This window comes from Panthera tigris, chromosome C2, assembly GCF_018350195.1.
Source record: "Panthera tigris isolate Pti1 chromosome C2, P.tigris_Pti1_mat1.1, whole genome shotgun sequence".
Taxonomy (NCBI): Eukaryota; Metazoa; Chordata; class Mammalia; order Carnivora; family Felidae; genus Panthera; species Panthera tigris.
The window spans coordinates 81,587,064-81,600,633 of NC_056668.1; the positions used below are offsets into that span (position 1 = coordinate 81,587,064).

Sequence of the window (13,570 nt, forward strand, 5' to 3'; positions counted from 1 at the left end):
TATTGTGTATTTTTAAAAATTAGCCAGTTTAATAACTTAAAAAAACGGCATCATATTGTTGTTTTAATTTGTATTTCTTTGATCACTGGTAATGAAGTTGAACGTTTTTTCACATTTCATTGAACACTATTATTTTTAAATGTCACTTGCCCACATTCCCATCAAAGCTTTAGTTCTACATAAATACTGGAAACACTTTTTGGGTACTATTGTTATCCTCTGGTCTTTTGGACATAAGCCTTTTCTGGATGAAAGTGAAGTGTGCAAACTTTCAGGGCTTTAAGCATCTGTTAAACCACTCTGGCAGTGGTGACAAGGGAGGTGCTCACAGAGACGTGACTGTCTATCCATTTTCCACAATCACAGTCAATACATTACATGTGTCCTCTGTTTCAAACCCTTCAATGTTTCCTACTACTTTAAGAATAAAAAGTAAACTCTTCACCAGATCTTCCAGGCTATTCAGGACATGGCCCTGCCTACCTCTTCAACCTCATTCCTTGCCACACTCACTCTTTAGTTTCTATGTTTCACCCACTGATCTTTTCTCAGTTCCTTGAAAAGTCAACCCTCTCCTCAGTTCCTCTGTGCTTGCTCTTCTCTTGCTTGGAATATTCTTCACATGGATGGTACTTTCCTGTCCTTCAGATCTTAGCTTAAATATCACCTCTGCAGATGGATATTCCTGGACCACCCTCCAGAGTAGGTTTCCCTCATGCTATTCTTCCCATAACATTCTATTCTTTCCCGATAGCACTTACAACCTATCACAATTTGGAGTTACACATGCAATTACAGTTTGCTTACAATTTAATTATCGTCTAGCTCTCTTCCTATATGGTAAGCTACGTAATGGTAGGAAATACGTTTTCAGGTTTTTTATTGCTGTTGTTCAGTAATGTATACTCAGTCCCGAAAATATAGCATTTGGCCCAAAGTAGGCATATGTTAAATACTGGCTGAAATAATGAATCACTTAATACTAGGGTATAATAACAAGATTACTGGAAAATGGGCAAAAGTCTCCTCAAAGAGATTCATTTAAATTAGAATCATTTATCACCTCTCTGCACATCTAAGATACATTAACCCTCATTTCGCTTGTAAATTTAAGTTACAGGATATTCTTTTGAGAAATGCTGCTATCACCAGATACTGAAATTTCATTGTTTAGCATTTAATTGGAATCTAATGTTTATAATGGGGAATTGACACTCTTTAAAAACGACAGATGAACACAGGGCATTAATACCAGTGTTCTGATTTCATTAAGCAGCTGGTAAAACAAATCTTCAATTTATAGTGGGAATCCAAATTAAATAAGAATTGGACAATGGTTAATAGAAAATTATGACCAGTGAGCCCAAATAAATGTCATGTACTGAGTAATTTCTTTGAAGTTGTAAATACTCTCCTCTGACATTATTTATAAATTTACCCCAAAAGACAAAACATTTTCTTAGACAACTCTCTAAAAATCAAAATATAAAACCAACCCCAAGTACCAAGAAAAGTATCAGCTTATTTCATTTAATTCTTTTCTGTTCTGATGATTAAAGAATAAATAGGCAGTTATAGGTTTATTTTGAGTCCTCTTCTCATGTATTTACCTCTTATAAAAAAAAAATAAACAAAAAAACCCACCTCTGATATTTGACTAATGTACCTGCCTCTCTACCAGTAAGAGATGATTTATCCAACTCTGAAAAGTTATCAAGCAATACATTATAAAACTTTCTGATAAGTCTTTAAATGTTGCTGGCACATAAAATGTGTTAGCTTCCTACCAGCTCTCAAGAATTCTAAGCATGCAATCTAGTAAATCTTCAATTATGTTTCTTTGAATTTGCAGCATGTTGTCTGTTGATCAACAATTATTTTAAAAATGAATACCAAGTTAATTTCTTCTATTGCTCATCAGTGCCAATGAAGGTGGTTTTCTGCTACTATAAATTTGATAAAGGAATAGGAAAAGAAAATTTAATAACCCAAGAAAACTATTACATTATATTATATAGCAATACCATTTGTTGAGAAAATATAGTAGAATGATAAGTACTTCAGTTGAAATTAATTCTCCAATGTATGTCATCTGTGGGTAATACACACAGAAAACAAAACGGCGAATCAGAGAGACTTACAAGGTTTATTTGTGGACCTCAACACTTCAGACTAAGCTTTGTAAACCTGAGGCAATGATGGAGATAAGGAAGAAAAGACGGAGTCATTTTTCTGGCTTGTAAAGAGTAAAAGTAGTTATTCCATAGGAGAGCAAGCTTCCTGGGGGAATAACTCCCCTCATGTCTGTGCCAACCCATTTGGAGGCAACCAATCTGTCAGAGTTATTGCTTATATATACTGACCAGTTGTGCAAAAAAGACATGAGGTAAGGAGCAGAAGAAGACAGGCCTTCTCCACCAAAAATACAGTTCTCAGGGTAACTGTTCCATCTTGTTGAGCCAGAGTTAGAAAATGACCATGGAAAAAATTATCCTAGGTCTTGGAAAAGAATGAAACAAAAAGGGATTTGACTGAAGGATCATAGAGGCAGTGAGAAGGTTCAAATGCATTCAGTATCTCCTGGGAGTAGAGAGCAACATGTGGAAACTGACTGGTAATCTCAACCTGATTTTGGAGTCACTGGGCCCTCATCTCTGTGATCCTCCCTGCACTGGCTAGGAACTTAATGACCAGGGTTGACATTTTTCAAAGGAAATTGAGAGCACAAACTACAACTTTCATAAAATACAATTTAATAAAAACCATCATAGACAGAATTAGTATTTTCATTTAAAATTTTCTTATAATTAAAAATGGAATGGCTCACACGTGGTAAGAAATCTTAATTAGCACAGCCAATATGGTATGGATGTATTTTAAAAATCAGCTTTACCAGGTTTCAATCAAGTCAGAATGCTAAAAATAGGAACAGGCTGGAGGTAGGAAAATTGGGGGTGATAATGGTCCTATAAAACCTTGAGTTCAAATATTGGCCTCCCTTCTCTGAGCTACATCCAGTTCCTATAAAATAGGGAATATATCACTCTCATAAAATTGTGGAAACTAGCATAAACACATCTTCAGCATATATTTGATAAATTTAATTTTCTCTTTCCTTCTTGTGTTACCAATCCACTAGATCTTTTTACAGTATCCTAGTAACACAGACAGCTAGAAGAAAATTTAAGAAATCCCAAATAGTTCTTACTCTAGAACTACTGCTTCATATGATTTGAGAATCATTGCTTCATTATTAGCAAGTATCAAAGATTTAAAAAAAATTTTTTTAAAGTTTATTTATTTTCAGAGAGACAGACAACGGGAGTTGGGGAGGAACAGAGAGAAAGAATCCCAAGTAGGCCCTGCACTGTCAGCAGAGCCTGATATGGGGCTCAAACTCACAAAACCATGAGATCATGACCTGAGCCAAAACCAAGAGTCAGATGCTTAACTAACTGAGCCACCCAGGAGCCCCAACGAAAGATTTTCAAGAGGATCTGACTAGTAATCTTACTGGAGTTTCCTGAACAATGAAAAAATTGAGTCATCTCTCTTCCCTTCCAGAATGGGATTGCCTCATACAGCCTCAAAAGTAAAGCTGCCTTTGACATGTAGGTACAACTTCAAGATAATTTACCTTTTCTAGATGTTGTGAGAGAAGGCAGGAGGAAAGTCAATGAAATAGATTACTATCTTTCTTCACTGTATGAGGTGTGGGGATGCTGGTACAAGGCAACCAATGTACTATAAATGGCTTCAGGATTCGACACCTATTTAGGAAAAATTTCTCAGCAAAACATGGAATAAAAAATAACTTCCTAAAACATGATATAAAGGTTACACACTAAATGTCTGTGGTTAACATTAAACTTAATGATGAAAAATTGAACACTTTCCCCCTAAGATCAGTAACAAGGCAAACAGGTCTATTCTTATCATTCCTATTCAACACTGTACTGGAGGCCAATGTAATAAGGAAAGGAAAAGAAATAAAAGGCATAAGATTGGAAACAAAGAAATAAAAGTCTTCATTTGCATATGATCTGATTATCTATGTAGGAAATACCAAAGAACCTATAAGAAAAATATTAGTACTAACAAGTAAGCTTTGTAAGGTCACTGGTCACTGGACACAAGATCAATATATGAAAAGAAGTTGTATTTCTGTATCCTAGCAATGAACAATTAGAAAATTGAAATATAAAACTGTAAAATATATATCAAAAGAAACTACATACTTAGAAATAAATCTTAGAAACAAAACATGCAAGATTTACATGCCAAAAACTATAAAGCATTAGTGAAATAAGTCAAAGAAGATTGAAATAAATTGATAGATATACCATGTTAATGGATTGGAAGACTCAATATTGTTAAGCTATCAACTCTCCCCAAATTGATTGATCAACAGATCCAACACAATCCCAATAAAATTCCAGCATGACTTTTTTTGTAGAAATTGACAAGCTGATTTTAAAATTTATATGGAAAAGCAAAGGGATTAGAACAGCCAAATGTTAGTAAGAACAAAAACTTGGAGGACTCACAATACCTGATAGATTTACTATAAAACTACCATATTGGAGAAAGGATAAATAGGTCAATGGAAGAACAGAAAGTCAAAAAACAGACCTGCACATACATAGTCAATTGATTTTTGACTAAGATACCAAGGCAATTCAATGCAAAAGAATGAACTTCAATCCTATCTTGTACCCTAGTAAAAATTAACTCAAAGTGCATCAGTGGTTGCCAGGGATAGAAAGTAGGGGGAAATACTGACTACAAAGAGATATGGGGGACTTTTGAGAGTCAGTTATAACACTGCTCTATATCTTGATTGTAAAGGTGGCTGTCAACACTCTCAACAATAGCCAAATTGTGGAAAAAGCCTAAATGTCCATCAACTGATGAATGGATAAAGAAATTGTGGTTTATATACACAATGGAGTACTACGTGGCAATGGGAAAGAATGAAATATGGCCCATTGTAGCAACGTGGATGGAACTGGAGAGTGTGATGCTAAGCGAAATAAGCCATATAGAGAAAGACAGATACCATATGGTTTCACTCTTATGTGGATCCTGAGAAACTTAACAGAAACCCATGGGGGAGGGGAAGGAAAAAAAAAAAAAAGAGGTTAGAGTGGGAGAGAGCTAAAGCATAAGAGACTCTTAAAAACTGAGAACAAACTGAGGGTTGATGTGGGGTGGGAGGGAGGGTAGGGTAGGTGATGGGCATTGAAGAGGGCACCTTTTGGGGTGAGCACTGGGTGTTGTATGGAAACCAATTTGACAATAAATTTCATATATTAAAAAAAATACAAAAAAAATAGCTAAAGATAAAAAAAAGATGGCTGTCAAAACTCACAAAAGGTAAATTTACTGCTTGTAAATTATGCATTAAAATACGTAATAACATGCATAAAACATAACTATTTTTTAAAAAAGGAAAAAAAGGTCTATTTTAGCTGAGGACTATCTAGAAAGAAAAACATTAGTTGGTAATATCCAAGCAGTTATATGCATATAATCACAAGTTGGTTTATGAGCAGGATAAAACTGAAAGAGGAAAAAAACTGAAGTGCCCCAAGATGTGACTTAAGTATTTGCATAAAAAAGGTTCCCTCATCTGCATTTGGATGCAGCTTGGAAACAGGGTGGAAATCAGAAGATCTGTCTTTCCTTCCCTAAATGCAAACAAGGAAGCATTTTAGATGACCAGTTAATGAAATTTTCAATCTGGAAACCATACTGAACATCTTTACCTGTAATGTCCTGCCAAAGTCTCTAAATTCAACAATGACTTCTCTTATTCCCAAGTATGTTCTTTGTTTATTGCTTTCTACCTCAGTAAATGGTACCATCATCCACCGGTTGTTCAAGTAAGAAATCTGGGTACTAATTTTGACTCCTCCCTCTGTCTTACCTGCCCCATCCGTTTTATTACCAACTCCTGATAATTCTATCCCTCAAATATAGCATCTCTGCTATAAACCAGAAAATAACATGGAACTGGAAGTTGAACGTGACTGGATGACAGGGTGAAAGAGAGTGGTCTGAGATGCAGCTGGTGAGGTAAGCAAGGACCATGTTAACTGTTCTGATGTCTCTGCGCATCTCAAACACATCTCAAATAGGTACTAGTTTCTCCATCCCAACTTCTATCATTCTAGTATAAGTTACCACTTCTTTCCTCCAAATTACTTCAGTGTTCTTGGGTCTCCCTACATCTGTTCTTATTTCCCTTTCATTTTCTACACTGCAGTTAGAGTGCTCTAAAAATATCGCTCTGAAAAAAAAATGCTATTCTGATCAGATATTATTCCTTCCTTAAAACCCCTTAATACACTTTCTTTAGCACAAACATCAAAGTAATTAATATGGTCCCTGTTTACTACAGCAGCCTCACCTCATACCACTCATTTTTTCATATTCTTGATCCAGTCATGCTCAATGTCTAGCTTCACAGCAGAGAGGTTATGTCTGTTCTATATATATGGTTCCCTCAGTCTACAGTATCCCTCTTTCTACCCACCATTGAACCTAAACTTGTCTAGCTTGTCTCTTTTCCTTCAGGGGAAGCTAACATGGCACTTCCAGGAAGCCTTCCATGATTTTTCATGTCTACTAAGTCCACTCACTGCCTGCTCTTACAGCATAGTTCATCTCCAAGTACTTGTGGCACAATAAAAAGATAAATATTTGGTCTTTGTCCCTGGTTTCTGGTACATAGCTCCTTAAACTCCTGGAATCTCCTGAGTGATAAGAGTGCCTTCTGTATACTAATGAGATGACTGGTAGCTGTGGATGCCTAGATTGCTTCAAGTTGGGGGCTCGTCATTACAAAGATCAGGTCATGCTTAGAGGCTCTACCCTCCCCTGCTTGCCCTTCATCCCCAACTTCTAGGGAGGGGAGAAGGGCTAGAGATGGAGTATAATCACCAATGGCCAATGATTTAATCAATCATGGTTACATAATGAGACTGCCACAGAAGCCCTGAAGCAGCCAGGTTCAAGGAGCTTCTGAGTTGGTGAACACACTGAGGTACTGGGAAGGTAGTGTGCTGGGAGAGGACAAGGAAGCACCCTTCTCCCTCCATACCTTGCCCTGCTCATTTTTTCCGATGTCTGTTCCTGAGTTGGATCCTCTTCTAAACAGGCAAATATAAAGTTCCAGGAGTTGCTCCTGGTGCATTGTCAAACTGCTGGGGGATTGGTCACGGGAACCTCTGACTCTGCCAAGTCAGACAGAAGGGTAGGTAACTGGACATTCCATTTGCAACTGATGTTTGAAGTAAGGGTAGGCTCATGTGAATGAGCCCTTGAACCTGTGGAATCTGACGCTAACTCCTGATAGTCAGTGTCAGAATTGAATTACTGGACACCCAGCTGGTGTCAGAGTACTGACAGAATTAGTGTCAGACCTGGTGTTGGAAAAGATACCACGCATTTGGCGCCAGAAAGAACTTGAGAATACTTATTCAAAGTCTGTTTGTAACTTCATTGGTTGTGTACTCCATGAGACAAATTCGTGTCTACTACTATACCCCCAGCATTTAGCACAGTGCCTGGCACACTGTTTTGTACATACTTGACAAATACAAATGAACGTCTACCACCAGAGTATAAAAATTCTGAACCGTTATCTGGGAGAAACTAGGTCAAAGTTTTTTTCTGGGTCTACCTCTGACGCAGCACTGAAAGCTGACAGAACAAGGACAGAAGATCAACAGGTTCCACTTTTCACTAAGTGATGTTAAGGCCAACTACAAGGTGGGGGCACAGAGGAAGGAGCAAGAAATGGCAACCGTGACACCTCTTCTCACTCCGAAGAGGAAATAAATTGAGAATAGAATAATGATCAAGTGCTGGTCCTAGCAGCGGCTCCTCCTCCACACTGGGCCCCTCGTGTTGCCAAGTTCTGTTCTCCCAAAAGTTATTAAGCAGCAGAGTTCAAATGCACCACTGCCTGCTTAAGAAGGAAAAAAGAAAGGCTGTCAAATGAACAACAGTTGTATCTAGTCCATGAGTCGAACTCCAAAGGCAATGACAAATTCTCAAATGAACACTACTGCATCAAGTTCTTTGAAGAAAGTTACCCAGCTGAGAGAGCCACGCACAGAGCACATGTGCACTTAGCTTGTCCACTGGTCCCACTGAAGAGGGACAGCTCTGCTCTCGAGCACACAGGTAGCCATCAGTACTTGCTGACCTCTTACTTTGTCAAAGGCTTAAGGAGGCTCATGTATGTACATCCCTCCCGCCCCCTTCAAGTGGATCTTAAACTTCTTCAGAGAAGAAAATGTCTTCTGCCTTTAAAATGTCTTAAATCCTTATTTTCAGCGTAGGGCAAGGAGGAGAAGTTCTTCAAATACTAAATAGAACTGAACAGAAGGTGTCATGCACTAGATACCAACGAGGTAAAGTTGCTGAGGTCTACAAGAAAAACGAGGCCAGGCCCGAAAGACCCTGGTAAGAAAAGACTATCTCCATCTTGCCGTGAAAACAAGTCTTACCTGTGACGGGGCTGTCTTCCCCTTTTTAATTTCAGATGAATTTTCACTTAATTTCCCTGCTTTGTTACTTGAGCTGCATTTGTAGCATGTCCATCTTGTCCGCCCCTCAGTTTCTATGGTGCACTCTTTGTTTTGCAGACAGAATGAGTGATACAAATGGCCACAGCTGCAAAATAAAGGCAACCAATTTGCACTTTTCCTTAACATAAAATCTCCAAACATAAGCTATGCTAGAGTGTATTTATAAGTGGCAAAGACTTCCGGTAAGTTGTAATACACTGACTGTTGTATAGTTAAGAAGAAAGGAAATTTATTTGTTGCCGTCCTCTCTTTTTTAAAACCCAGACTCACGTATTTGCACACCTACGTTGGGAGCAGGAACAGAATCACAATTCTCTTGACTACAAACCACGTGGGAGATGACTTGAACTTCTGTTCGTTTCTCAAACTATGAAATGTTTTTAGCAAGTATGAAAAAAATGCAATTGGGGAAAGCCCTAATGATTTAAGTAGCTTGGTAACAACATGAGTGGTCTGCCTCATCAAATCCAAGGCAACAGTTGTGATTTGATTAATACAAAACTGTCAGGGCTGCAGTAATTCTTACACTATTCCTAAGAAGAAACTCCCTGCTGATTGCTAAGTGAGCCTCCCTAAAGTGAGTGTTGAGTATAATTCTCTGTCATCTTTACTGATTGCTCCTCAACTCTCCAGCCTGAAATGTTGGACTACCTCAGAAGTCAATTCTTTTCTATAGTCTTTACAGTCTTTCTCTACTTTTTTTCTTCTAGAGCTACGCTTGCTCTTTCAGTGATTACTCCAGTTCCATAGCTTTAAAATGCCACCTATGTGTGGATGGGATGTCTTACAGGCATCTTAACTCTAACATGTGTCAAACCAAATTCTTGATTTCACTCTGCTCTACCCCAACTGCATTGCTCTCATCCAACCTTTCCTACCTCAACAACTACATTCTTCCAGTTTCTCAGGCCAAAAAGTTTGGCATCATCCTTCACTATTCTCTTTCTTTCACACCTCACATGCAATCTATAAACAAATCTTACCAGCTCTACCTTTAAAATATGTCCAGAATCCTACCACTTCTTACTTCATTACTACCACCTTGGGCCATCTCTCACTTGGATTACTGCAATAACCTAAATGGTTTCCCTGCTTTCACCCTTGAACTTCTGTAGTCCATTCTCAACATAGCAAAGAGATCCTTAAGACACAGGCCAGACGTCAAACCTATCCTCAAAACCATCCAATGGCTTCTCATCTCAGAGTAAAAGTTTAACCCTTTATAATGACCCAGTTGCTATATAATTTGGCCTCTGTTCTTCTGAAGTCAACTGTTATCATCTTCCCTTTCCTTCACTCTGCTTCGCCAGCACAAGCCTACTCACTCATTACTCTCCAAGTATGTGACCAAGCTCTAGCCTCAAGGTGTCTGCCCTTGCTGATCCTCTGCCTGGGGCACCCCCCTGATACTGCACGGCCACTTCCCTTAGGTCTCTACTCAAATGTCACTAAACTAGTGAGACTTTCCCTAGTTACTCTTTAGAAATTAGTAGCTCCCAACATTCCTTTACACCATATTTTATTTTATTCATGGTAATTATTACATTTTTATTAATTTTTAAATTGTTATTAAGTCACCTTAACAGTGATGCCTTCCAAGACTACTCTGTATAAAATGTCTTCCCCCACCAAGCACTCTTTTGTGGGCTTTTTGTGTGATGAGAGCTTCTTTCCCTTCCAACTACCAAATCTGCTAATCTTCCTGTGTCTATACTAATAGAAGTTATAACACTTACATAGCTCTTGCTATGTCAACACGATTACAAGTGTCTTATGTAATTTATCTCATTTAATATTCACAATAAGCTAAGAAAAAGGTACCATTATTATCCCAATTTACAGATAAGGAAACTAAGATGTAAAGAGATTAAATAACATGTTCAAAGTCTCACAGCTAGCAAGTGGCAGAAACAGGATGGGAACTCAAAAAGCGTGGTTCCAGAGTCCATCTTTTATTGCCTTTACACCATATATTCTCCCAAACCCTAAGCAGAATGTAAGGTCTATGAGGGTGGAACTTTGCCCTGTTTTGTTCACTGCTAGAAAGACTGACTAGAGCTGTGTATCCACATGTATACCTGCCTGGTAATACCATACATGTCGCACACTGTATGTGTAACATTTCCTTCCCTTGATTACCTAAAGACAATGATTTCATCCACCATTTCTTGGCGTCTCTTGTACTGCTGCAAACAAATAGAGCAGTAATCCTGCTTGGGATTCAGTCCTCTGGTGACTGAAGCTCTCAGGTTACACAATGACCAATGGAGATCTTGGTTTAGAAGGCTAGTAGTTGTTTCCAGCAGAGTCTAGGAAAGACCAAAACAGAAACCAAACACACAAAAATGGTTCTTTAAGTGAAAGAGATGGGAGGAGGTGAATGAGAAGACACTTGTTTGGTTTTTTACCACAAACAATTGAAATTAGAATATACTATCTGGGGCACCTGCGTGGCTCAGTCGGTTAAGCGGCCGACTTCGGCTCAGGTCATGATCTCGCGGTCTGTGAGTTCGAGCCCCGCGTTGGGCTCTGTGCTGACAGCTCAGAGCCTGGAGCCTGTTTCAGATTCTGTGTCCCCCTCTCTCTGACCCTCCCCCGTTCATGCTCTGTCTCTGTCTCAAAAATAAATGTTTTTTTTAAAAAAAGAATATACTATGAAGGCATAACATTAATAAAAACAAACCCTAAATACTCCCAAATTTAAGTGGTTAACTTTAATGTGCAAGAAATGACAAGGGCATACATCGAGAGTCTCAAAATATTTATTAAAAGGCTATCATTAGTTTCTACTGAGAAATGTGTGCTCTGCCATTCTGTGGCTTAACTCAGCACTGATGGCTTTCGAATGACTAGATAAATACAAACCTATTTTTTAATTACATTTTTCTAATAAGTTCCCTCTGAATGGCTCAAAGTGTTACAACAAACAACCAAAAACCCCGATTTTTTTTTTTTATAGAAACTGCATCCATGGCAATATTTCAAATAACCTTTCACTGAAAAAGCTAATGGCCGTTCCTCAGTTTTCATCTCCCTTGGGCAGAAAGATCACATTTTCCTGATCAGCACTTACAAGTCATTTGAATCTACTTAAGACTGTGACATCTGTCAGTAAGTCACATAAAGACATTTTCATAGCTATCACATTAAGTCTTTTTAATACTTTGTGTGCTTATGTTGCTTACATACTCTAATTCTCAACATTCATATCTATCATTCAGATGTGCAGCTGGGCTCTTTTTTGTCAGTCCCAAAGGGGAAGACATACTGCCCATCCTCCTTGCTATAAGCCTAGTCCTTTAATTTTACCTGTAATGGAGAATTTTTAGGTCTAACAGTCTTACCACTGTAATTCTTTCCAATCAACCCTATCTTTTCCTGCTCTTCCAAAGTTTGCAAACATTTTCTGCCTTGTTCTCAGCTTCCCTTCTGCCAACACGGAGTGCATGCCTGCAGGGGTATCTGTTTCACTGGGCTATGCTTGGCAAAACTGTAGTTCTTCATCACCCTAAGAAAAGCTCTGTCACCCCAATTTTTCTTTTTTTTCTCTCAGATTATTAAAGAAGCAGATACTGTATCTACCATACCTAAATGGTGCTTTTCTTAGGTGGCTTCATGAGTCACTTTGAAGTATACTAAGAAAAAAATCTGTATACCATGGTGGCTCCTACTGAGAATCAATGCTATAGGCAGTTTTGAGTTAAACAAAGACTAATGACCACTTTTGGTTAGTGGCAATCATCTGCTTCAGAACGTTTGAAAGAAAATTCATTTAATTTTATTTTGCAATTTCTATACTCATGCTGACTCTTCCTTTTCATGGTTACATTCTTCCATTCAATTATTTTCCAGAATATTTCTCACACTTTTCACTTAGAAAAAAAGAACTGTTCCATTCCCAATGAATAAAATGAGTCCAAATTTGATACATTTCCACATTCTACAATATCTCTGTGTGTGTATATACATATTAATTAAGGCCAAGAGATTTATAAGCTTTTAAAAAGCATACACTTCAATCTACCAAACTTCCATTAAATAGGAATTTTTAAAGAAAAAGTATGGGTGCAAAGAAAAAAGAAATAGCTTCTTTTTACCTTAGGACAGCCTCAGAAATAGAAAGCTTACTTGTTCATAGTTAAAGGTATCCAACATTCCCAGAATGAGTCCCTGGATTTCTCCAAGTTTTCCTTTTCCGTAAACTGGATCCTAATGAGAAAAAAGTTGCAAACGTGTAATTTTGTTCTTGATATTTTAAAATCACTTTAATATATAAGTTATCAGAAAGAGCCAAATACTCAAGTACTTTTCTACAGTCACAAAATATTTATTCTTTCATGAACCTTCCACTAGAAATGTGTATCAGTCTCCCTCTGTCCACCATAAATATTTTGAAAAAAAAGATAAAATAAAATTTAAGTGATATGAGCCCCTTACCTAATAATCTTTGTGCAAGTGTAATTAAAGTTCACCCTGGTTTTGTTTCTGCAAGAAGCTTCCTCTCCTTCTTTATATTAAACATCACCCATGCCTCTTTGAGCTCTTATTTATCTGCTACATTAAAACTGATGTCCACCTGAATGCCAGAATCTGTCCAACAACCCCTTCTATGACCCACACCTGGCCCCCTCCTGGCTCCCACCAACTAAATCGTTTCAGTTTAGGAGATTAATTTTTGGATCCAAGGAGCAACTTTCAGTTTTTTAAAGCTTTTTTCAATAAAGTCACTACTGATCAACAACACATACTCAGACAACCAATCTCCCCTTCACTGCTTTTCCTATGGGGTATGCCAAGTAACTTGTTTAGTAGGTACAATCTGGAAAAAAAACTGAAATGTATAAAAACAATTCAAAAAATAGACACAAAAAACTGAAATCCAGCCACACAGAGATAAACACTGTTGATATTTTGATGCACATTTTTCCAGTCTTGTTTCTGGGAAAGGAGACAAAGGGCAAGAGGGAGAG

At 37.8% G+C, this 13,570-nt stretch overlaps 1 protein-coding gene across 8 annotated transcripts in view; it reads right to left on the minus strand.

Moving 5' to 3' along the window:
- The window catches only part of VPS8 (VPS8 subunit of CORVET complex), a 250,022-nt gene that overhangs the window by 48,259 nt on the left and 188,193 nt on the right, over positions 1-13,570 (minus strand). For all 8 annotated transcript variants that reach the window (XM_007083608.2, XM_042956666.1, XM_042956660.1 and 5 more), the window contains 3 exons: positions 12,729-12,809; positions 10,740-10,909; positions 8,520-8,685 (listed from right to left, as the gene is read on the minus strand). In XM_007083608.2, coding sequence (XP_007083670.1) covers positions 8,520-8,685; positions 10,740-10,909; positions 12,729-12,809 — 417 coding nt within the window. The remainder of the gene's footprint in view (positions 1-8,519; positions 8,686-10,739; positions 10,910-12,728; positions 12,810-13,570) is intronic.